Source organism: Eleutherodactylus coqui, chromosome 8 (assembly GCF_035609145.1).
Source record: "Eleutherodactylus coqui strain aEleCoq1 chromosome 8, aEleCoq1.hap1, whole genome shotgun sequence".
Taxonomy (NCBI): Eukaryota; Metazoa; Chordata; class Amphibia; order Anura; family Eleutherodactylidae; genus Eleutherodactylus; species Eleutherodactylus coqui.
Genome location: NC_089844.1, coordinates 176,012,813 through 176,039,810, shown reverse-complemented (window position 1 = coordinate 176,039,810; position 26,998 = coordinate 176,012,813). Strand labels below are relative to the sequence as shown.

Genomic DNA, 26,998 nt, shown 5'->3' with positions numbered 1-26,998 from the left:
CCATAACAGCAGTTCATGGCTATGAACAACTGAAGAGATGCGTCCACCGGTTCTCTCACTTGTAGATGTTATTCAGTCATTCTTTGTCAATATGGCTGTCTTTTCTGTGGGAGTAAGAGCTGTCCTATTCCAGATACTGTATTTTTTAATGAAAGGTTTCATCCTTGTGTTCCGCTATTTCTGCTGTGTCCTGCTGCCTTTTACTGACTCCTATAGGGTCCGTGATCTGGGGATCTGGCTGGTTAAGTCCAAACTTCCTTGGAGGAATCCCTGGTGAAAAATGGGAGGATCCTTTAGACTCTGCACCCAATTTAGTGTTGTAGTTCATTCAGTCCAAGATCAGTTGGTTTCATCATAAACATAAAGGCATAGGTGCAAACAATTAAAGTGAGCATTTGTCCTTTGGCATGTTGAGACCAGTGACTATTCCTGAGCCAATCCAAGGATCTTCTGCACCATGGAGCACCATGTTTACTTTAACTTCTTCTACCTATTAAAGAGTTAATGTCTCTTAAAATCTCTTTCACTTTCATTGTTAGACATAGGTCTCTTGCAGGAAGTGTCTGTGAATCAGTTTTCGTAGTTCAGTGATCTCCTCTTTACACAGAGCAAGCTCCACTATGCATAAAAAGTGTCTGTGAATCAGTTTTCGTAGTTCAGTGATCTCCTCTTTACACAGAGCAAGCTCCACTATGCATAAAATCAGTATGGATTCTCTGGCCATGAGAGATTATATTAAGAATTTCAGTCTGGATAATTGCCCTCATGGTAATCAGGGATACAACCGGGTTCTCCTGCAGCTATTTGGTTATGCTGGTCATGGCAAATCCTGCTTCATCAACTCCTGTAAGTACGTGGTGGATGATGGACCCTACAAGGTCTATGCGAAGGTTGCCAAAACAGAGCATACCCCTGAGACCATGATAAGAAAGGCATATGTGCTGACGGATACCATCACCCTGGTGGACAACCGAGGATTTGCGAAAATGAATAAGAACGAGACTGGAGAAATATATGCTCAGCTGGGTGAGTGCAGGAGAATTAATTAACTTTTCATTTCTATAAAATGTTCTATAAAATGTCTCACAATCAACTAGTAAATCGGAGGTTTCTCAGGTGATTTTTCTTCCAGTACAGTTGGGGTTTCTGGATATCCTCCACAAAATTTTCTGGGTTTATGAATCTATGTCTTTTTAGCCTCATGTTATTGAATATAGACATCAGACATGGCTTTGGGGCTTTTATTAGTAGGAAACCTGCGCTTATACATGATCACAAGAACAAGGAACTAGTCGATCTTCAAGTGTATGTGAAGCAGGGCCTAATGTTATGCATGATGCGGTGATGACAGAGGGAGGCGGCACATTTTATTTAAAAAAAAACAAAAAAAACTTTACTACACAAACTTAAATTATGTGTCTCTCCATGAGAGGGTACAAATATGTTTACCGCTGCAAATTAACCAAAACTTCACATTTATTACATATATCTCCATAGGATGGTCTCTGTATTATGTGCATGTGAGATCAATACACCGTAACTGATAGATATGTCTCCTCTACCTCCAACAACGTCTCTTGCCACCTTGTCCATTACACATAAGGAGATTACCATGGCGGGAGAAGCCACTTTGTATTTGTAATTATATCCATCATCACTGTCCTCATGAAACTTCATACTCATCATTGTACTCTGTATTACCGAAGGTCCACAGCATGTCAACCTCACGGCCTAATGGACCGTAGGTGCCGGAGCACGTCACTAAATTTAGGAGCTCTGTGTCACTGCAAGCTCACACGTACCATAGGCGTGAATACCATCTCAAGTAACTTTTATCTCCCGTGAACCTAACATCATTTCGTATAAGTGCATAGTGCTGACATCCCCGAAGTCCCTGTCCCTATCACACAGTGTGATGTGAACCTTAAACTTCACATCATATCAACAAATATTCTAAATTCCTGTGCACATCCTATAACTCCCATTGGGTTAACATCATATAACTCCCATTAACAGCCCTGGTCTGAAGTCTGTCTCTTCCTCTGCGAAGCAGCTCCTGCTGCTGCCACACACATCACTCAAATCTATGCACCAAGATGGCCACCTTGACATCACCTGTGAGCAGGGCTTAGACCTCATGCCCAGCACCAGCATACAGAGCTAGTCCTAGTGAGTTTAAGGACATTAGTGATGTCACAATCATGTGACCTCTGTCTCTGAAGGTCTTTTTACCCATTTATAGGCAATCATATCAAAAAAGAATTTAACACCTTACGTTCCATCCTTACAAATTGAGCAGAAGTCATACAGATGAGCGCTTGAACTCTGCCATCTTAGGTGCTTTCACTTTCATTAAAATGAATTGAGCGGCAATGCGCCTACACAATGTCCACTTTGCTCACTTTGAGACCAAACAGACCCCATTCTTGGGATCGGTTGGGGTCCCAGTGGTCAGACCCCTATTAATCCATCACTTTTCACCTATCCACTGGATGGCTGGAAACTTGAAAAAAAACATTAAGTCTCTGGAATACCCCATTAGGAACTGACTGAGTAGGAAAACCCCACTACAGTAAATAAGGAGTGCTGAAAGTCTGAGCGCCTATCGGGAGGGGAGGTATGTCCATTTCTCTTTTTATAAGTTATTAAAATTTCTATAATAATCAATCTCTATGAAAATCATAATAAAGCGAGCGACTGATATGTGATACCGAATTAGAGTCTGCGTCACTTCAGGAAGTAACTGCTCAGTACATTCTAGCAAAAAGCGTCCGGCTGAAGAGGAAATAACACAATGCTTGTTGTGCGTTCTGTACTGATATCAGACGCCCCCATGATGGGCGTTGGTGACTTTACACAGAACAACTATTAGCCAAATAACAATAGCATATATTTTTTCCAAGAAAGGAAAATAAAACCGATAATTCTCTTAAAAAGTATATGCTTATCTTTATTAATCCAATGGTGCCATTACATATCCGATAAAATCAGCTGGAGGACGCGTTACAGCTCCTTACATGGAGCCTTGATCACCGTGTGCAAATACATTCACTATGTCAACAGCAGTTATTTATTACCATCTATTAAATAAATAAAAGCAACCACATACTGATTATTATATTACTTATCATGCTAATAAATGTATAAGAAATCAGATTTAACGTTTAGACCTTCGGGATAACGGGTACATAGGGTCAAAATCCAAAAAGCCTCTCTTTTTCGAATTTGATTTTCATGTATATCTAATTTTCTATAATTATTAGCTTTCTCTATGCCATAAAAAGAGAAATTATTTGTATTTCCTCCGTGTACTAGAATAAAACGACGGACTGGGCCCGAACCACCTACTTCGCTGTTCTTAATCTGTCTGATGTGCTCATTAATTCTGATTTTGATTTTACGTGTAGTGCAACCTACATATTTTAAATTGCATTTATCGCGTGATACCACACCACATGGCCATAATATGGGTTCTGACTGGAATAAATAAAAATTGATTCCCACCAGCTCATTGTCAATTGCTTGTATGGCCATGTGGTGTGGTATGCACGAATAGAGGTTAACCACATCACAAGTAACCCATCGATATCCCGGTTTCCATGCTATGTTTTGAACAAATTGTAGTACATTTTTGCTATCTTTGAGGTAACCTGGAATTATACTGACCAGAGGTTGCAGGGATCTGTCCACCCACGAGCTGAGAAGCTCACAGGGTGAACCAATCCCCACAACTATTGGTCGAATAGGAGGGGGGAAAACCCCCTTGTGTACTTTGGGTAACCCATGGAATATAGGAATTGAAGGATTTGCGGGACATAGACATTCCACTTCTCTCTCATTGAGTATTCCATCCTCTAACCCCTCTTTTAGTAGTCTGGATAAACTCAATAAACATTCCCTAATGGGGTTAAATATCAGTCTATGATATGTATTAGAATCATTTAGAATATTTTTTATTAAGTTTAAATAAAAGGTCTGTATCTAAAATTACGATATTACCACCTTTATCGGAATTCTTGATTGTCAAATTTCTGTTGTCCAATCATATTTTTCAATTGTCTTTTCTCATTAATGGAAAAATTAACATCATTTTGGATTGTAGATTTATTATTATCATGCAATTTTGTTAGTTCTCGTTCAAGCACATATTGAACATCATCCATTACTTAACATCTTGCTTTTTTGGATAAAAAGTTGGATTTTTGATAGAAAGAGAGAAAGAGAGAGAGAGAGAGAAAGAGAGAAAGAGAAAGAGAGAAAGAGAGAGAGAAAGAGAGGAAGAAGAGAGAGAGAAAGAGAGAAAGAAAGAAAGAAAGAGAAAGAGAGAAAGAGAGAGAGAAAGAGAGAAAGAAAGAGAGAAAGAAAGAGAGAGAGAGAGAGAGAGAGAGAGAGAGAGAAAGAAAGAGAGAAAGAGAGAAAGAAAGAAAGAGAAAGAGAGAAAGAGAGAGAGAAAGAGAGAAAGAGAGAGAGAAAGAGAGAAAGAAAGAAAGAAAGAGAAAGAGAGAAAGAGAGAGAGAAAGAGAGAAAGAAAGAGAGAAATAAAGAGAGAGAGAGAGAAAGAAAGAGAGAAAGAAAGAGAGAAAGAGAGAAAGAAAGAAAGAAAGAAAGAAAGAGAAAGAGAGAAAGAGAGAGAAAGAGAGAAAGAAAGAGAGAGAGAGAGAAAGAAAGAGAGAGAGAGAGAGAGAGAGAGAGAGAGAAAGAAAGAAAGAGAGAAAGAAAGAGAGAGAGAGAGAGAGAGAGAGAGAGAGAGAGAGAGAGAGAGAGAGAGAGAGAGAGAGAGAGAGAGAGAGAGAGAGAATTAAATTGGTTGAAGTTCGTATCAGGTGTAAAATTTAGACCCTTCCTCAAAATATGCCTCTGCTTGTTAGAAATAAACTAAGGTGTTAATACAATAATATCATTGTCCCCTATTTTCTGTATCTTCTTGTTTCCACATTGTTGCTTTGCTCGTTTTTTGCACCTTTTTTCCTCATGTCTAGTAGTCAATCCATCAGGGCTCGATGATAAGCCATTTGAGGACTCCCCCTCTGTGGTCATATCTTCATTCTCTGATTTGAAGAAAGTAACTCTGTGTACCATCTTTTCTTTACTTTTTGTTCTGAGAATAGATCTATTTTGATATTGTTGATGTCGGTTCCTTTTCCACATATACACTTCATTCTTGGCATAATCATCTTGATCCCTCAGAAGTTTCTTCTTTTTTGTAATTGTTAAATTATATCCTCCATTTTAAGTTAATTATCTCTGAGTCTTTTATTTAGTATTTCATAGTCTTCCTGTTTGAAAGACTCTCGTATATTCCTTTCTAGAGTTATTATGTCATTCTTCAATTCTTTAAGTTTTTGTTCCTCTTGCTCCACAATCAATTCAATTAAATTAATGGAACATTCAGTCAAAATACTGATCCCTGCAACAATCACAGCTACCCTAAACTGGTATAAGGAAAGTTAATAATTATAGAAAATTAGATATATATGAAAATCAAATTCTAAGAAGAGAGGCTTTTGGATTTTGACCCTATGTACCCGCTATCCCGAAGGTCTAAACGTTAAATCTGATTTCTTATACATTTATTAGAATGATAAGTAATATAATAATCAGTATGTGGTTGTTTTTTATTAAATAGTTTGTGATAATTAACTGCCATTGACATAGTGAATGTATGGGCGGTGAAGCCGGTGTCTCACCTGACTGAAGAGAAAAGATTTATGCATGAGCAGAGATTATGTGGGAAGCAGTCGTAACAGCTAGTATAGAAACTTTTGTTTTTTACATATTAGCCAAATAGTCGATTGACAGAGTGAATGTGACGGTTGTTCCATCTAAACACGGCCACCAACTGGGTGATGAGTGAGAATTTCTTCACTAGTGATTTCTTTTCAGCTCACCTACAAATTAATTATCATCTGGTGTAAACAGGCAATCGTTTGTCTTTCAACAATAGACAATAGCTTATTGAATTGTGGGCTTCCATGACTGCAAAGTTGAATAACAATCGCTCTGTGTAAAATCAGATTAACAGTTGTTAGAACTGTTCAGCGACTATTTTGAGCGTCCATGCAGATGACTGTTATCCTATGTAAAGCCACCCTAACTGTAATAACCCCAATTCTGATGTATACTGTGTCAGACAAGTTCCTGGCGGCCAATAAAGAAGAATTGCTGGAATTATCAAACATTCCAAAAACACTGTGATAAATGTAAGGTTCTGCACATGGGCCGGAAATACATGTCACTGTAAAGGCCCATTTACCCCAGCAGATGATCGCTCAAACGAAAGTTTGAGTGACAGCTTTGAGCGATCATTTTGCATAAACTACTAAGTAGCTACTCAGCTACTTAGTAGCAATTAAGTGTACAAATGAAGCCTTCACTGAAAGCAGTTAATAGCCTGAGGGCTCTCATCTGCATTCAGATCCTTTGTTCTCCAGGGGAAACAATGCTATCGGCACTACCCACGGAGAACTGCTGATAAGAGTAAAGGACGATTTTTAGGTTGGACTGAATTTAACGATCAGCTAGCAGTGCCTGAAAAGCACACGATGGGCGCACATTTAAACTCACAGATGATCGCTAAAACGTTCGCCAGTTAGTGATTTTTTAGCGTTCATCGGCTGGTGTAAATGGGCCTGTACACACTAAATGGCAAACCACTGGGGAACACTGAAATGGGGAAGGACTTGGGGATTTAAATTATCTGAAAATTCAAGGGGCACATGACGACAACGGTGTTCTTCCTCTTCACAAGTCACTGGTCAGACCACACATGGAATACTGTGGACAGTTCTGGGCACCGGTATTCAAGAATATATCAAGTGGGTACAAAGGGGGGCAACTAAAATAATAAACTGAATGGGCGGACTACAATACCCATAGAGGTTATTAAAATTGAGGTTTTTCACTTTAGAATAAGGATGGCTGAGGGGCGCTCTAATAACTATGTATAGATATATCAGGGGTCAGTACAGAGATCTCTCCCATCGTCTATTATTCCCTGGACTGTAACAAGGGGGCACTCTAATAACTATGTATAGATATATCAGAGGTCAGTACAGAGATCTCTCCCATCGTCTATTATTCCCAGGACTGTAACAAGGGGGGCGCTCTAATAACTATGTATGAATATATCAGAGGTCAGTACAGAGATCTCTCCCATCATCTATTTATTCCCGGGACTGTAACAAGGGGCGCTCTAATAACTATATATAAATATATCAGGGGTCAGTACAGAGATCTCTCCCATCATCTATTTATATGCAGGACTGTTACAAGAAGGTGCTCTAATAACTATGTATAGATATATCAGGGGTCAGTACAGAGATCTCTCCCATCATCTATTTATACCGAGGACTGTAACAAGGGGGCGCTCTAATATCTATGTATAAATATATTAGGGATCAGTACAGACATCTCTCCCATCATCTATTTATACCGAGGACTGTAACAAGGGGGCGCTCTAATAACTATGTATAGATATATCAGGGGTCAGCACAGACATCTCTCCCATCATCTATTTATACCGAGGACTGTAACAAGGGGGCGCTCTAATAACTATGTATAAATATATCAGGGGTCAGTACAGAGATCTCTCCCATCATCTATTATACCCAGGACTGTCACAAGGGGGGGGGGGGGGGCGCTAATAAATATGTATAGATATATCAGGGGTCAGCACAGACATCTCTCCCATCATCTATTTATAACCAGGACTGTAACAAGGGGGCGCTCTAATATCTATGTATAAATATATCAGGGATCAGTACAGACATCTCTCCCGTCATCTATTTATACCGAGGACTGTAACAAGGGGGCGTTCTAATAACTATGTATAAATATATCAGGGGTCAGTACAGAGATCTCTCCCATCATCTATTATACCCAGGACTGTCACAAGGGGGGCGCTAATAACTTTGTATAAATATATCAGGGGTCAGCACAGACATCTCTCCCATCATCTATTATACCCAGGACTGTAACAAGGGGGCGCTCTAATATCTATGTATAAATATATTAGGGATCAGTACAGACATCTCTCCCATCATTTAATCTACCCAGAGCTATGACTGTAACAAGGAGCACCCTCTATGTCTAGAGCAAAGAAGGTTTCTACACTGACATAGAAGTGGGCTCTTAACTGTAAGAGCAGTGAAACTATAGAATGCTCTGATTGAGGATGTGGTGATAGCATACTTACTAAAAAGGGTTTTCCAGGGAGAATGCTATTGATGACCTATTCTCAGGATAAGTCATCAATAGTTGACTGACTGGGGACCGTTACTTGGGACCCTGATCAATCAGCTGGTTGTGTGCCCGCTGGCAGTGCCGCAATTACACAGAGGTCAGAGCGGAAGCAGCAGAAGTCTTTGCTCTAACTGCTGTGAAGTGGGCGGCGTTTGTAACTGCAGGCATAGCTCATGTTGGCAGATGTTGGAGCACAGACCACTGCTGTTCCTGCTCCAACCCGTGTGTAATTGTGACGTTGTCAGTGGGTGCACAATCAGATGATTGGTCAGGGTCCCAAGCTGATCAACTGTTAATGGCCTAGGTCATCAATACTATTCTTTCTGGACAAAAAACCCTTTAACGAGTACAAGAGGGGCTTGGAGTGTAAATGTATTACATCTTATAGTCACTGATTACTCAGAAGGATCGGTAATCCAGGGATTATTCTGATTATCTGATTGTAGTCAGGAAGGAATTTTGGCTTCTACCTCATTGGTCTTTTTTTTGCTTTCCTTAGCATTGAGAGAGGGAAGGAGGGGGGGGGGGGGGTTAATTGGCTGGACTAGATGGACATACATCCTTTTTCAGCCTTTCGTACTGTTACTATGGATAGGACTACTCAATTAGTGGTGCATGCTCTGATGAATCTGATGAATGTTACAGAAGTATAAAGCGGACGTTATCCAAGGGGCGCTGCTATAACTGCTACATTTTTTCATTCTTCTCTTGACCCAGGTAACTTTCTACCCCTGGATACTGAAGTTAAATGGCACTCGAAATTTAATGACATGCTCAATATAGTGTTAAATGCAGAAACACAGGACCAATCAATGGATTTAATCGTCCCTGTGTTCGTCTACAGGTAAGATTCAAGCAAGTACATACCACAGTTGCAGACAATGTGACTTTCAGTGTCTGCCCTGTGTCTATCCGAATTTATCGACTTGCTTACATCATTGCACTCTGTCGGTCCCATCATCATTCTGTTTTCTGTCCGTAGCCTGCACTGCTTCACGGTGCTTTGCACCAGTGTCTGGCTGCCAACCACTCCAGGACTACTCCAGAGGTACAGGGGTAAAAGGATAAATGACCCATCAGGATAACACCCTCAGGATTAGCCCAAAGTCAAACCGGTTGGTTGGCACAGTGGCCCACACTCACTGTCCGTAACATTTACATTGAGGAAAGTTTTCTGAAATTGTTCCACAATTTTTCAACTCAGTGTTTCACAGATTGGTGAACCTCTGCCTCTTTGTTTCTGAGAGACTCTGGCTCTCTAACATGCTGTTTTTCTGCACAATCATGTGACTTAGTAGAAAATTGCCCCCCCCCCCAGCTGTTTTTCATTAGTACCACTTACTTTTCCAGTCTTTTGTTAACCCTGTCCCAGCTTTTGTGAAAAGTGCTTCTGCTATCAGATTCCAAAAGAGATGTTTTTTGTTTTTTTTATTAAATAGAAAAATGTGTCACTTCCCCCTTCTGATGTGTTCTCTCTTCTACTGTGAATAAGATAGGATTAGATGAGATTACCAAATCATTGCATTCTTTCTTTTCTTAACATTTTTTTTACATTTTACACAGTGTCCCAACTTTTTGGAATTCAGATTGTACAATATGAGCCCGTGTCTAATCTGGGAGTGTTCTTCCCTCCTTAGACACATTTGTCCTGTGTGGCAAAACCCAATATGTACATGACAGCATGCATTCAGACACCAGTAATGGGGATCCACACAGGCAACGAATATTCTGTTTTGAAAACTGGAATCATATCTCTCATCAGGACGCAGGAATCTTCTCCTAAGTCCCCTTGTCCATGGGCGTTGCGATATCCCGCTATGTATAAGGTGTATAGGATGCTTCTCACGGTATTCTGTGATTTAAAGTAATATACCATCAGTTTATTTATTGACTGGTGTTCAATGCCCTAGATTTTTTCTTACTTCTATACAGATGCCACTGTAGAGTATCCTGGATATGACTCAATTTTGATGACTCCCAGAGACATAAGGGAGTTTATATGACAATATCTTCAACAGTAAGGGATAATTCCTTCCCATGAAGTATTAATCACAAATGATCTTAATAATCACAAAGGCAAAAAATAATAATTCTGCCACAGGATTGAATAGATCAATTCTGGGCAGTTAACTAGGTCTAATCTGGTCCGACGCGTTTCGCTCCGCAGTGGAGCTCCTCATGGACCTAAATGTACACCTTAGATATGCCTCTCTAATCAATAATCTTTCTTTTACTTTTTTACATCCCAATTGGTGGTTCCCTTATATTAAAGTAAATGATTAAGCAGCATATACTGGATGTCAGTACAGAGTAGTGATTTCACATCACAATAAGTGATACCACCGCTGGCACCCCCGCACCCAGAGCTACAAATAGAGACCTCCCACGGGTCTCTAGCCGGAACCGCGATTTTGCGGCCTACGGGACTGGGCGCATCCCCGGACTAAATTTCTAGAAGCGGCCGACCGGAAGTGAAGGCCGGCCGCGGAAAACAACAAAAAGAACCCTGCAGGGGAGCAGTGGGAGCCGGGGAGCGGCTGCTGGGACCTAGAATACGCTGGGGAACGGGCAGAGGAGGTAGCAGAGACGGTGGCAGACCCACAAAAGTGAGTAGGCCCGCAGCACACCCCATCACCAGAACGGAGGGGAGCATCCACCAGAGCAGGACACATCCCCCCCCCCTCTCCCCCCCCTTTCTGTGCAGGCGGCCGGAGGAGTGGGGAAACATAGTGTGGACTACAACCCCCGTTCACCCCCCCCTTTCCCCCCCCTGCAATCACCAGTGGCCCAGAGGGTCAAAACAGCAGAGTGGGGAACTAAAACAAGGTGCAGGACAGCCACTATACTGAGCCCCCATACCCCAGGCAGGGGACCCCTGACAGGATTAACTACATAAAGTGGGCCTGAGACCCCACTGACAGACAATCCACAGCCTGCGCTCCCACTGATCAGCACCTACGTGCGAACGTTACCTGCCCCGCGGCCGCTCCTGGGCGCCCTGGACCGCGCTTTCTCTCTTCTGATACCAGCCTAATAAAAGGGGGCTCCAGCTTCAAGCCGCCATCTTCTCCTCTGCTCACCTACGTACAAACTTGAAAGCAGGGCTTGGGGAAAACTACTCATCTAAAGAGACCACCATAAACCCATAGACCCCAACTGCCCCCATCAGGACTCAGAATGGGCATTTGATCGCTAACCATGATATAACGGGCCCCAGGGGCATATGTGAACATCAACAGCAAACCTAAGATATTACCGCATGGCTGCATAATTTTGAGTTAACAAACCTCAGCGAAGTACAATATATTTCCTCACAAAATGGTGAAGATTGGGAAAGACAAGAATAAAGATCACGCCGAAACGCCTAAAGCTACCAAAAATCAAGCTGAAATGGATAAATACCTTAAAAAGAAACATAGCTCCCCTGCGGCGCAAAAGCAGAGACCCTTACAAATAAGAGTTGAAGACCAACACTCGGAGGACTCAGAAGGGGAAAGTATATCGGCCGCTTCAGAACACAATGAAGAGCCTGACAGGGACCCAATCTCCCGCTCCTTCCTAAAAAAAATTCTTACCCAAGCCATCTCTCCAGTTTTGAAGGAACTAGCCGACATAAAAAATGAAGTTAAACAAATAGGTCACAGGGTAGAAGATCTTGAAAATACCCAGCAAGAACTGATTCAACACAACTTAGCTCTACAGTCTACTATTGCGGAGCAACAAGACCAGATAAATCAGGCAATGCTCTTAATCGAAGACCAGGAAAATAGAAGCCGGAGGAAAAACATCCGCTTCAGGGTCCTACCAGAGTCCATAGCATCTGAAGCATTAAACTCTGCCGCTTCACAGATATTCCAATCTCTGCTCGGAGAAGATAGAGCGGATAAAGTTGTGGTTGAGAGGATACATCGAGCCCTGAGACCAAAACCCTTAGCGTCGGAACCTCCAAGAGACGTTATCTGTGGCCTACTAAATTACCTTGACACCTCAGCAATATTACAGAAAGCCAGGGAATCAAGTGAGATCCTTTACGAAGGAAACAAAATCCTTCTTTTCCAAGATATTGCGCCCAGCACATTGCCCAAACGTCGGGTCTTGAAACCCTTAACAGATGCGCTTCGAGCTAAGAAACTTCCGGTGAGATGGCTCTTCCCGTTTGGCCTAGCAACCTTCAAAGACGGGCAGCAAATAACCATTAGGACGCCGAGCGATCTAGAGAAGATGTGGGGGAAACTGGAAATCCCCCCTATGGAAATACCATCATGGCTCTCGTGTCAACCAAAAACCCCGCTACCCAAGCTGAAGAAGCCCGAAAATTGGACTGTCAATAAGGCCCCTAGGACCCCAAGACATAAAAAAAGAACACAGCCTGAAACATGAAGCTGACCAACTCTCTTGCTACCCATCTCTCAACCCACCATTAGACGATTATGGGAACTATTTCTGGTTCTCTGGATGAACGGGGAAACCTGTCCCCTTCTACCTCACTTCCCTCCCTCTTTTATTACCACTTTCCGCTGCTTCTCTCCACATTTAGACTTTCAACGCAACTGGACCATGGGACAGAAAGGAGAGGAGCGGACTGGGAGAGAGAGGGGCCTATAAGCTACTTCGCTGAACCGACCGACAGAGGGATCTCAAAAGGTAAAAGACGACGGAAATAGAAGCGCAACTTCGAACATTTTATTTTAATGCCAAGGGAGACTTAGACCCTAAACCTCCCCCCCCCTCTTCCCCCTTTCCCCCCCCCCCGCCTTCCTTGTACCCCTCCCTCCCTTTCCCATGGGTCTCCCTGGCTCGTCCTACACCTCATGTTCGCACTTTCTAGGACTGAGATCCACTACCCTCTCAAGATTTAAAAGCAACAACCCCGCTGAGTTTTGGTGGTGAACTCCCTATCGCATGATGGGGAGCCACGACCTGAACTCACAGTGCGGTAAATTTGTTTATTGACATTTCTCATTGTATTTTTGTTTGTAACCTTTATGCTGATTACTATTACACTGTTGATAAGATTAAGAAATGATGTTCACGTGGCCGTCTGGGGGGCCGCAACCAACCTAAAGAAAGGTGTGCTCCCAACCCCCCCCCAAATCCACGGAGATGGGAAGAAGCCAAGGGGTTACTATCCCACCCCGGGAACTGACTGAGGAACAGACCCGAGGCCCCTTAGGGTATGGCCCTCCCCTCCATCCGTGCGTGAAACATTTCCTCACCCACCCACGCAACGTGGAGTTTACTGTTACCGTTTGTTTATACAGCAAGTTTACACACTATCTACAGATTAGAGTTGGAGAAGAGCCGGACCCTAGAGTAGTACACCAAGAAACTGAACATGGCAGAGATTAGAATCACCTCACTTAACATCAGAGGCTGGAACAATCCCCAGAAGAGAGCCCAGACCTTTAACCTCATGAAAAAACACCTTCCGGAAGTGCTGTTTCTTCAAGAAACCCATTTCCGACATGAACATATTCCCAAACTTCCAACCCACACATATAACCAATGGCACCACAGCACACATTCCTCTGCTTCCAGAGGAGTCACCATTGCAATAAACAAAAATGTCCCTTTCACGCTCACAGGATCAGAGCAAGATCCAGGTGGGAGATACCTATTCTTAAAAGGCACGATAGCCCATAAGCAGGTCTCACTGGCCAACCTATACGCCCTGAATAAACATCAAGCTCTGTGGCTCACACGGACCCTGACCAAATTCGGAAAGTTTGCGGAGGGCCTACGGGTGGTTGGTGGTGACTTTAACTTGGCGCTGGAACACTCAATTGACACAACTTCGAACGCCGTATCGACCCCCTGCAGCCGAGTACATAGACTTAGAAGCCTTCTGGCAGATTTGAACTTGCAAGATGCCTGGAGACTAAGAAACCCCAACCTTAGAGAATACACATACTTTTCCCACATCCACAAGTCATACCACAGAATTGACTACCTACTAATATCAGGCAAATTCCTACATTCGGTCACTTCGACCGATATAGGACAAATCACTATATCAGATCACGCCCCTATCACCTTATCGCTGATAGTAGACAGCCTGCCGAGGAGGGAATGGAATTGGCGCCTGAACTGCACACTGTTAGACGGCAAGGAAAATCTCTCTAACTTAACTGAAAAATTGGAAGAATTCTTCCTAATTAATGACTCACCTGAAGTCCCCACCCCAATCATTTGGGAAGCACACAAAGCCTACATAAGAGGGGAACTGATTTCGCTGGGCACCAGAACTAAACGTCAGAGAAACGAAGAAATTAACTCCCTTTTAGCCCAAATCTCAACTAAACAAAAGCTCCATAAAAATAATCCGAAAGATAAAATCCTTGAAGAACTCACAAACTTGAGAGATAAACTGAAAAACGTTCTGAACATTAGATCAGCTAAGACGTTACTCTCATCCAAATATAAGATTTATATGCACGGGGACAAGGGTTCAAAGACAATGACGAGGCTCATCCAAAAACAGAAAGAGAGAGCCTTTATCTCCCAAATTAAAACCCCTTCAGGAAAAATGGCGACATCTACAGAAGACATTTCATTAGAATTTGAAAAGTATTACACAGAACTCTATAGCTTAGACAAAGATGCCGAGAACCTACACGACTCTACAGCTAATTTCCTTAAAAACTTAAAGCTCCCCGGATTGTCAGAGGAAGACGCCACCTCGCTTTTATGCCAGGTTACGGACGACGAGGTGAAAAAGGTTTTGGCCTCTATTCCCAACGGAAAAAGCCCCGGCCCTGATGGACTCCCCATTTTATACTACAAAAAATTTGCCAGCACACTAATCCCACACTTAACAAAACTCTGTAATTCCCTTCTTTCTGGCACGCCTTTACCCAAACAATCCCTGGAGGCCCACATCTCACTTATCCCTAAAGAGGGCAAACCCCCAAATCTGTGTAGTAATTATAGGCCAATCTCGCTATTAAATGCGGACATCAAATTATGGGCAAAACTATTGGCTCAGAGAATAGCCCCTTTCCTCACCAAACTAGTAGATCCAGACCAGGTTGGATTTATACCGGGTAGAGAAGGCAAAAATAACACGACCAGAGCTATCCACGCGATACACTTCGCCAAGCAGAGCAAACTCCCATTGGTTTTGATCTCTACGGATGCCGAAAAGGCCTTTGATAGAGTTAAATGGAACTACATGGCAGCTACCCTGAATAGATTTGGCTTTCCACCCGCATTTATTAGTGCTATCCTCTCCTTATATACTGAACCAACGGCCAGAGTACAAGTCAATGGCACGCTATCCAAACCCTTTGCCATAGGGAACGGCACCAGACAGGGTTGTCCACTGTCCCCAACGCTATTTATACTGACAATGGAGACCCTCCTACAGGAAATCAGGCAAAACGGGGACATTAAGGGCCTTCAGATAGGAGACAGGATGCATACCACTGCGGCCTTCGCAGACGATCTTTTGGTACTGATTACTAACCCAACTAGGGCACTGGCAGCACTTATGGAGACATTCGATCACTTCGGCAGGCTGTCCAATTTTAAGATAAACTATGATAAGTCAGAAGCACTAAATATCTCTGTAACACCTCAAATAGTATGAAAGTTGAAAGAACAATACCTCTTTAAATGGCCCACGTCAAAAATAAAATACCTAGGCATTGCACTAACCGCCAATCCCTCTCAACTCTATGAAGCTAACCTTACTCCGCTACTCAAAAAAGTGAAAACACAACTCACACAATTTAACATTCCACTGATTTCATGGCTGGGTAGAAAAAATCTCATTTCTACCTACATACTCCCCCAAATCATTTATATTATGCACTCGGTCCCAATAGAGATCCCTAACCTCTTCTTTACGCACTTACATAAACTCTTCAGGAGCTTTATATGGGACAAACGCAAACCGCGGCTGGCGTTCCCTATACTCACCCAAAAACGCCCCCAGGGAGGAGCGGGACTCCCGAATTTACTACTCTACTACAGGGCGATCCACATCGCCAGATGGATCCTCCTGATAGACAGAGAAGTGACAACCCCCTCGTTGGTTTTGGAGAGGGAGATGTTGGGCAAGAGTAATCAAGCACTGCTTTGGTTAAACTGCCTCCCCCTACGTAAACACGCACACTTAAGTCCGATAACAAAATGTACAATAAAAATATTAAGAAATGTGAGATCGGGGGATGGCGAGAGAAGGATCCCTCCCCCCAATGACTCCGGCTCGTTTGATACCTGCCATCTTGGCAAACAAACCGCTCAGAGCTGGCGAGGTTTGGGATAGACTCGGCGATCTCTCAATACACGTAATTCTCAAAGGCCCCAAATTAACCAACCATACGCAACTAGATAACCTCCTGCCGCAGCACTCCCTCGATTTCCTAAGCAAGGCCGGACTTTTCTTTTCTCTGAGTCGATTCCAAGCTACCAGCCTCGGGGACCTGAGGGACCCTCTCTGGTTCGAGAATTACATTGAGCTCCCCGCCCGCCCGAAAAAATTAATGACCCAACTTTATAAAGGCCTTCTCCTACAATCCGCTACCGAAAAACCCTGGTATCTTAGGGAGTGGGAGAGAGAGCTGGAGCTAAACTTGAGCAGGGAAGAGACCCTAAGGGTCTTGAAAAACTCCCACGGATTCTCGAGTTGCGTACGCATCCAAGAGAACTCATACAAGACTCTCACTAGGTGGTATAGGACCCCAATCACGTTAGCAAAAATGAACCCAGAATCCTCAGATATCTGTTGGAGATGCGGGAAGGAGAGGGGAACTGCCCTACATATTTGGTGGACATGCACCAGAATCAAACCCTTCTGGCATTCAGTCAGCAAACTCATCAACAAAATTTGCCACACAAACTACACCTTTAAACCAGAGGAGATTCTTATCTGGCTACCCACGATTCAATTCAGACCATCTCGCAAAAACCTAACGACTACTCTGCTCACGGCAGCCAAGTTGCTGATCCCCCTTTATTGGCAGAAAAAAGACATCCCACCGACTTCACTCTGGCTCGAGAGGGTGTCACAAATCTTCAGGTTTGAAGAGATACTGGCCTGGGAAAACGGCTCTAGGGAGGACTTTACTTCCCTCTGGGCGCCATGGATTGGTTACCAAGGCGACAGAGATAACCAAGGCTCTTAAGCGAAAATCTACGTCCAGAATAATTATTTGTGGTCCACTTGGCTCTAACCCACAATATGTTTATATGTATTGCTGTATTGTTGTTTGTTCCCCCCCCAATCACCCTCTTCCCGGTTATGCACCCCATCACCTCACCCAAACCCCACACCTTTACCCATCCCCCTCCCTCCCGCTTCCCCTCTCTACCGTCTGATGTCAGTGTCAATAACTGCAGTAACAACACTTGAGAACTTTTTTGCCTTTTTAGTTTGTTACAGTTGATACGCAAAACATATGTTACATGAAGAGGCCCTGCGTGGCCCGACTGCACTTGATATGCACTGACAATGTTCCCTTTCTATGTTCAATAAAAATAAAAAGAAATTGTTTAAAAAAAAGTTACGTTTTAGAGTCCAAACAGTGACAATAATCTGATAGATAGACTGATCACGGAGAATCGGGGCAATAAGCATGCATTGCAGCATGCGAATTGCCGGCCGCGAGCGGAGAATCGCAATGATTCTCCGCTCGTGGACAGGGGGCCCGCTCTTTCCATAGCAATGCTTTGGAAAGCTTCAGACGGCGTGACAGGGGGCCTAAAGGTTTTACTAAGGTCTCGTTCACATGGGCGACAAAGTTGTGCGATTTTGTACTAAGCTACAAATCGCATGTATGTGAAGCCCATGTTTTCCTATGGGTTATTTTACACATGCAATATTTGGTAGCATGCGACAACCCGACACAAAAACCTCACCTGTGACTCATGAGGTTTTGTAGTTCATGTTTCCCTATTGAGCATTCCTCTCTGTTGCATCGCATCGCATGAAAACGCGGTGTGATGAAACTTTGACAGTAGGAAATCCTACTGTCAAAGCTATAATCAAAGCCCTGGCTGCAGAAATAGTAAAAAACTACACATACATCACCTTAGAAGCGCTTTCCGACGCCGACGCAGCTTCTCACGGGGTCTAGGCACTGTTTCTTTTCATCATCTTCTGGCCGGGGATTGAAAAATCCCCGCCTTCTGGAAGCATTGGTTGAATAACAGCGATTCATCGAGTGCTGGGTGTGATTGGCTAAGCGTCAGCCAATCACAGCCAGTGCTTCCAGAAGGCGGGAATTTTTCAATCCCCGGCCAGAAGACGATGAAGAGAACAGGGACTCGGAGAGAAGCTGCAGCGGCGCCCCGGACAGCGCGGAGGAAGTGATGTATACTTTTTTTTTTTTTTCTTCAGCTACGGCTTATTTTCAGTGTAGGGCTTATATTTCAAGCCCCCCCCTCCCCCCGAAAATCCCCGCATGTGGTGCTACAAAGTCATGTGACTTTGTAGCGCTACAAAGTTGCAGTATTGCCGCGAGAAACTGCAGCAATATCTCACGGACCAGCGATGCCATGTCGCTCGTGTGAATGAGGCCTAAGTAAAAGTTTTTCTCCTTTGTTCTAATAGGATCCAATCCCGGTCATAAACCTAAATATCCAACACCTGTACAAAGCTCTGTCACAGCCATCTGGCTGCAGCCTAGAGCAGTATTCAGATGGTCGCATGTGAGTTTCTCCTGAGGAATACCCATCCGTGTGCTGTCTCATATACACTGATCCCATACATTGACTCTAATGGGTCTGTGAAATAGGTGGACTGAATAAACATGTCTAATTGGGCCCTAAGGCTCTGTTCACACTGGGCTCTACACTCAGTCTACAGTTTATCCCAAAATGCAATACAGTGTATTTACTGTATTGAAAGACTAGAGGTACATTATATATGTCTGGTGAAGGGATCAGTCACAGCTAGAGATGAGCGAACGTACTCTTTTCGAGTGTTTTTGCACTCGAGCTCCACTTTTTCCGAGTAACTGACTACTCGGACAAAAAGATTCGGGTGGCTCCGGGGGTGAGTGGGGGGTTGCAGAGGGGAGTGGGGAGTGGGGAGAGAGAGAGAGAGCTCCCCTCTGTTCCCCACTGCTACCCCCCGCTCCCCGACACCCCCCGAATCTTTTCGTCCGAGTAGTCAGTTACTCGGAAAAAGCGGTGCTCGAGTGCAAAAACACCCGAAACGAGTACGTTCGCTCATCTCTAGTCACAGCAGATTTTATAAATGGTTTTCGGCTCTTCATGATGAACTGAAATTGATTAATCTCACTTATTTTATAGTGCGAAGAAACGGATACCCTTTTGGGAAGTGAAAGAACTGCGAGATATTATTCGGAAGGCCAGTAAAATAACAGGTATAAACCGTCAGTTATAACACAAGTAAGAATACACTGTAGGAGCAGCAAAGACCAAACTCATAATACCTTGTGACCTCCGCCAGCCCTGCAGTCACTGATAGTTTTGCTGCACAGAGTGACCTTATAGCAATTGGAGAGCAAGAGACCCATGTATTGTTCTTGCACAGGGGCTCTCTACTATCTATGCCCACCGTCGATATCTACTTTGACTGTGGCCTTATCCACTGTCCACATAAAAGTGCCAAAACTAACTGTGGAGAACAATGCAGTGGTTTCAGCTTCAAACAATGAAAAAAGATCTAAAGAAAAAGGGTGGTGCCTTTACAATGTTAACAATGAGGGTGTGCTAAACCTGTACATGTGATAAGACACGGTAAAAGTGTAAATAGTACAGCAATCTGCATAACAAATATCTGTCATAATATGAACACATGTAGTAGAACACCAGTGGCGTAGCGATAGAGGTTACAGGGATCACAGTTGCAACAAGGCCCCTAAGCTAGGGGGACCCAAAGGCCCCTTGCTACTAACATAGTTCGGCTTGTTGTGCCCTCCAAGCCCCCAGTCAGCCATGTGCCGGCAGTATGAACCTTGTGACACTTCTTGTTCCATCACATAGAAGTGATGCACTCACGCAGCCTATATACAACCGCTGCGAAGAATGGCTCTTCCCCAGTGTACTCTTCACTATGTGCTTGTAAGCACCTGTTCTACCCTGCAGGCACATAATAGGCTGTGCTAGCGCTGCACTTCTATATAACATATCCCAAAGTAAGTGTTACAGTGTAAATACTGCTCGGCTGGGCGGGGGTTCTTTTATTATACAGAGGCTCTATAACTCCATAGGTGTACAGGAGGGCTCTATTTCTTATACAGGGGCACCAGGAGGGGCTCTATAAATATTACAGGTGCACAGGATGCTCTATTATGTATACAGGTGCACAGGGGGTCTATTACCTTTACAGGAGCACATGGGGGACTCTATTACCATTATAGGGGCACAAGGGGCTCTATTGCTATATAGGGGTACAAGGGGCTCTATTATTTACACAGGAGCACAGGGAATATATTACCATTACAGGAGCACATAAGGGCTGTATTAATTTACAGGGACACAGGAGGGTTGCTTTGTAACTGCTGTAAGCAACTTGGAATAATTTGCTCACATTACAGGTAGACACCACCAAGTTAAAATCCAGAGTCTCATTTATTTTCACCTTCACAGCAATATCAGCTTGTTTCAGCACAGCTCTTTAGCAATTAACTTAAATGTCCTTAGCTTCATGGTTTCAATAATCAATAGTCCAACTGTGGTTCTCACTCACTTTCCAGGGCAACTTCAAGCAGCTTTTTCTCAGGACACGTCCTACACAGCTTTCCTCAAGAATGCTTCACTCTGCTTTCCTGAGGCACTAGATCAGCCCAGGTCCCTCTCTCTGGACCTCTAATTCTGGCTCTCAGCCCAGGTCCCTCTCTCTGGCTCTCAGCCCAGGTCCCTCTCTCTGGCTCTCAGCCCAGGTCCCTCTCTCTGGCTCTCAGCCTAGGTCCCTCTCTCTGGACCTCTGGCTCTCAGCCCTGGTCCCTCTCTCTGGACCTCTGGCTCTCAGCCCTGGTCCCTCTCTCTGGACCTCTGGCTCTCAGCCCTGGTCCCTCTCTCTGGACCTCTGGCTCTCAGCCCAGGTCCCTCTCTCTGGACCTCTGGCTCTCAGCCCAGGTCCCTCTCTCTGGACCTCTGGCTCTCAGCCCAGGTCCCTCTCTCTGGACCTCTGGCTCTCAGCCCAGGTCCCTCTCTCTGGACCTCTGGCTCTCAGCCCAGGTCCCTCTCTCTGGACCTCTGGCTCTCAGCCCAGGTCCCTCTCTCTGGACCTCTGGCTCTCAGCCCAGGTCCCTCTCTCTGGACCTCTGGCTCTCAGCCCAGGTCCCTCTCTCTGGACCTCTGGCTCTCAGCCCAGGTCCCTCTCTCTGGACCTCTGGCTCTCAGCCCAGGTCCCTCTCTCTGGACCTCTGGCTCTCAGCCCAGGTCCCTCTCTCTGGACCTCTGGCTCTCAGCCCAGGTCCCTCTCTCTGGACCTCTGGCTCTCAGCCCAGGTCCCTCTCTCTGGACCTCTGGCTCTCAGCCCAGGTCCCTCTCTCTGGACCTCTGGCTCTCAGCCCTGGTCCCTCACTCTGGACCTCTGGCTCTCAGCCCAGGTCCCTCTCTCTGGACCTCTGGCTCTCAGCCCAGGTCCCTCTCTCTGGACCTCTGGCTCTCAGCCCAGGTCCCTCTCTCTGGACCTCTGGCTCTCAGCCCTGGTCCCTCTCTCTGGACCTCTGGCTCTCAGCCCTGGTCCCTCTCTCTGGACCTCTGGCTCTCAGCCCTGGTCCCTCTCTCTGGACCTCTGGCTCTCAGCCCAGGTCCCTCTCTCTGGACCTCTGGCTCTCAGCCCAGGTCCCTCTCTCTGGACCTCTGGCTCTCAGCCCAGGTCCCTCTCTCTGGACCTCTGGCTCTCAGCCCAGGTCCCTCTCTCTGGACCTCTGGCTCTCAGCCCAGGTCCCTCTCTCTGGACCTCTGGCTCTCAGCCCAGGTCCCTCTCTCTGGACCTCTGGCTCTCAGCCCAGGTCCCTCTCTCTGGACCTCTGGCTCTCAGCCCAGGTCCCTCTCTCTGGACCTCTGGCTCTCAGCCCAGGTCCCTCTCTCTGGACCTCTGGCTCTCAGCCCTGGTCCCTCTCTCTGGACCTCTGGCTCTCAGCCCAGGTCCCTCTCTCTGGACCTCTGGCTCTCAGCCCAGGTCCCTCTCTCTGGACCTCTGGCTCTCAGCCCAGGTCCCTCTCTCTGGACCTCTGGCTCTCAGCCCTGGTCCCTCTCTCTGGACCTCTGGCTCTCAGCCCAGGTCCCTCTCTCTGGACCTCTGGCTCTCAGCCCAGGTCCCTCTCTCTGGACCTCTGGCTCTCAGCCCAGGTCCCTCTCTCTGGACCTCTGGCTCTCAGCCCTGGTCCCTCTCTCTGGACCTCTGGCTCTCAGCCCTGGTCCCTCTCTCTGGACCTCTGGCTCTCAGCCCTGGTCCCTCTCTCTGGACCTCTGGCTCTCAGCCCAGGTCCCTCTCTCTGGACCTCTGGCTCTCAGCCCAGGTCCCTCTCTCTGGACCTCTGGCTCTCAGCCCAGGTCCCTCTCTCTGGACCTCTGGCTCTCAGCCCAGGTCCCTCTCTCTGGACCTCTGGCTCTCAGCCCAGGTCCCTCTCTCTGGACCTCTGGCTCTCAGCCCAGGTCCCTCTCTCTGGACCTCTGGCTCTCAGCCCAGGTCCCTCTCTCTGGACCTCTGGCTCTCAGCCCAGGTCCCTCTCTCTGGACCTCTGGCTCTCAGCCCAGGTCCCTCTCTCTGGACCTCTGGCTCTCAGCCCTGGTCCCTCTCTCTGGACCTCTGGCTCTCAGCCCAGGTCCCTCTCTCTGGACATCTGGCTCTCAGCCCAGGTCCCTCTCTCTGGACCTCTGGCTCTGACTCTCAGCCCAGCTCCCTTTCTCTGGACCTCTGGTTCTGGTTGTCAGCCCAGGTCCCTCTCTCTGGCTTTCAGCGCACTTTTTCTGCTGAATGTGGAAGGAACCAGCACCTTTTATCCTACTTCTTGCCACACCTATGGGTGTTTCCCCTTGTCTCAGGCACCAGAATGCCTGTCTGTTGCCCCCTACAGGCCATTACATGTAGTGCCTCTCTTTACTATATAGGGGGTCTTTTACTTTAAGAAGTTGAATTAAAAAAATATGCTCTTCACTGCAGCTCCAGGTTTCCACTATTATGCTGTATTGACAGCCTTTAGCCTGATTAGCTGTAGCAGCCTGTGATGTCCCATAAACAGGCTGACTGTAGACTGTCAACAGACTCACTGCAGAGAAGGGAGCTGTGGGGAGAGTTGAGTATACCAACATTATTTTTATACATGGGGAGCTGGAATTTTTTTTAAAAATAACTCAGTTAACCCCTTAAAGGGTCAAAATGGACGACAATTATATTGTGAGTATTAGGTAGCAGCAGGATGGTAAGAAAGTGCAGAGATGAGATGTGGCTTTAAGATATCATTTCGGTTGGATGGAGAAGAAAAGAGAAAATGGGCAACACAAATTAGAGAAGATATCATTTGTGATTACTGGAGGTAACTGAACTGTAATCACTATCACTGTGTAGAGCCGGTATCTGACTATTGTATGGTGACTGCATTATATAGCAGTTACTAGATTTGGACTGCTGTATATAAGCTGGCATTTTATAAAGGTTCTCATATAGATATTCTGTCTGATTATATATAATGTGTGTATGTATTTTTTGAGGTGAGTTATGGCTGGTAGCCATGCAAAGTAGAGGAGTGGTGCAGTGTAGGAGACAGTGGAGTAAGGTTTGGGCCTTGTCTACCATCTGCCACCCTGAGGATAGCACAGGACCTGTCAAATTTACCAAAGGAAGGTCTTACATAAAAGGGTAACCGAATACGTGGTTTACTTTAACAGTCTGCTCTCACGGGTGATGCCACCGTTCCTTCCTCTGCGGTGAATCCGGATAGTGAATTAAAAGGGTCCACACTCACAGGGAACTTTTAAATAGAAAATCCAAAAATGGTAGACAGTGCTCATTTACTGGTAGAAAACTTTTTACAGTCTGATTACAGGTATAAACTCACGCCAGCAGGAAAACGGTGCATAAATCACAAAGTGGTGCGACAGGGAGGAAATCACAGGATATTTGAAGAATCTACAGTCTCAGTTATCTGCAGGGTTCTGCTCCCAGTACAAACTCCTTTTACTCTTGCCAGCTTTTTACCGGTCGGCACTCACATTGGGCAGGCACTCCACACTGCAATGGCAGTTCCACTCTCTCTCCGTTCATCAGTGGCGCAGGGCACCACTGGAATCTCCTGGGTAAAGCAGGCCCAGAGAAGGCTTAGGATATCTTTCAGCCTCTTCCATCTCGGATCCCACAGGACTGAAGGTGTCCATGTGGGTCACTTGTACCTCTACCAACACTCCTCTCACTCACAAGTCCAGAACCGAACACAGAAGACCTCTTGCAAACACCTTGTATTTCCATATATAAAACACGATCACGTGACAAACAACAAGATACATTTTTCAGGCATCTCACATACCAGACAGTTAACCCATTCAGTGCTGCAGAAATGCAATACACATCATATTCATGAAACATGAAAGACACTGACAATACAAAGCACGAGACAAATGCATTCATACATTATGGAGGAGCCTCGTTAACTCCAGGCCACTACAATGGTAATAGGGGCCCAAGCTGAAATATTTGCACCCAGGCCCATGAGCCTACAGCTACACCCCTGTATAACGTGTTATCTTCACTCTTATCCTAGGGTTGTTGCCCACCGTGGTCATCACAAATGAGCTGAGCGAGCATCTGAATGACATTCGAGAGATGTTCAGGAGGATGGGAGTGAAGAACATATTCTCTGTTGAGAATTACACGGAGGAGGATCACCTGAAAACCCGGGGGAAACATGAGGAGATGTTGGGGTGTCTCTATGGGATCATCAAAGATGTGGAGTTACTCATGAGATGCAATCGCGATCCCTTTACCGAGAAGATCGAGAGGAAGAGAATCTTATATGCATTTGCTCATGAGAGAGACATGGAGATAGTACAGGATAGGGAGAACAATGAGCGCTGGAAGAGGGAAGAGTCGGAGAGACGGGAACAGAACAGAAATGGCAGGGTAGGCTTTAGAGAAACAGTAAGAAATGTCACCTTAGGTATTGTAATGATACCTGTATCCGTAATCCTATTTGCCTATGATATTTTCTAGAGGGCAAGCAAGAAATGAGACGACCTCACGCCAACTACAGTAGAAATGTCTATAGAAACTGGAAATCAGCATTTTATCTGTCCTTTGTCATAGAGGTCTTCCCCTGTACCATTGGCATTAGCTGCACAAAATATGTAGCCCCCACAACCAGCTGGTTGGAATACTATAAGAAATCAGTGACCCCCTTCACAGAAACAGTTGTATTAAAGTGATACAGCGCGCTCCATGTCCATAAGAAAACACTATTATTATGGGGATAGCACATCCATGCGCCTAAACCCTTCAGGCTCATAGTTCATGGCCCATATTTACCAGAACTGATTAAGGGTTCATTTACTTGGGTGGTTTTATCGTGTGAGTTCTGCGTTTTGCGAGGCGCACAAAACTTGCACGAAAATAGAAGCAATTATTTTAAAAGTGTCTAGTCACACCTGCGATTTTTCTCTCGCAGCAATGTTGTGAGAAAAGACAATGCGGACCTGAACAAAAATCCCATCGCACTCACACGATTCGTGAAAAGCACAGTTTGCTGCAATGTCATTTTATCATAAAAACACATCGCAGGGAAATCCCCAGTTTCAGAGCACGATATTGGGCCATTTTTCTCGGACAGATATAGCGCTTGTGCTTGTAAATGCGGCTTTAGGCTAGTTTCATACGGGCGAGCGCACTTTCCACTTTATCTCACTTTCCACCATGTGAAAGCCCTGTGGAAGCGAGGCGTTTTAATGTGAAAACAGCCTAACATCACGGTTGGGAATCCCTTCATCCCATTGCTTTCAATGAGAGAACTCTGCAATCCTCTGTGATAGCGGCAGCAGGGGATTTCTTCATCCCTGCGAGGAATTCCATCACCCCCGTCGCGTCTGAAAGCATTTCCCGCTGCTGCCGTCACAGAGGATTGTGGAGTTCTCCCATTGCTTCCAATGGGCCCGGCCGATCACAGGGATATAGAACATGCTTTGATATGTTTCTTGCAAAGCGTTGCGGTGCCATGCAGAGAAACATCGCTCATGTGTATGAACCCATTCAAATGAATGGGGTTCATATTTGTGCAAGATGGGTGCATCTTGCAACGCACAAATCTCGCACGATTTTATCGTCTATGTGAAACCGGCTTAAAGGAACTACTTGACGTGGTTTGCTCCAAATTTACTGAAAGGTGCGCAACATTCAATGAACTTGGTGCATGTGGGGCCAAAACTAATTCTGCTCCAGCTGTAAGCATTACTATATAACAACGTCATATGATATAGTGTCACTCCTAGAGGTCAGATGAAGGACGCTTTACTTCACTTCCTCCTTTCTTGCTTCCTCGGTGACATTTCCTGCACTCCCAGGACACAGACTGCTTGCCTGCTGGTGACTCATGGAGCATTTTGTGGGTCAATGTATAGCTTTTGTTTTATGGCATATCCTGTTGTCATGTAACATTGTATCACTCAGTGACTAAATAATGGTTTCCAAGGGGGCGTGACCTTGTTATGATTGGATACTAATATATTTCTATGTTATCAATTATTACATAAAGCTCTGCACTTCCTTAATAAATTTAGATCAGAACCAATGTATTTCGTTGTGTCATCTCTTGCACAAATCACACCCTAATAGTCTCAATAATTCTAT

The 26,998-nt window shown here is 45.1% G+C and overlaps 1 protein-coding gene across 1 annotated transcript; it reads left to right on the top strand.

The window, feature by feature from the left end:
* Positions 1–637: 637 nt before the first annotated feature.
* LOC136577227 (uncharacterized) lies at positions 638–26,151 on the top strand. Its single transcript, XM_066577035.1, has 4 exons — positions 638–1,026; positions 8,959–9,085; positions 19,501–19,574; positions 24,924–26,151. Exons 1-4 carry the CDS (start codon positions 693–695, stop codon positions 25,370–25,372), a joined length of 984 nt encoding a protein of 327 aa, XP_066433132.1. The 5' UTR covers positions 638–692; the 3' UTR covers positions 25,373–26,151.
* The last annotated feature ends 847 nt before the right edge of the window (positions 26,152–26,998 follow it).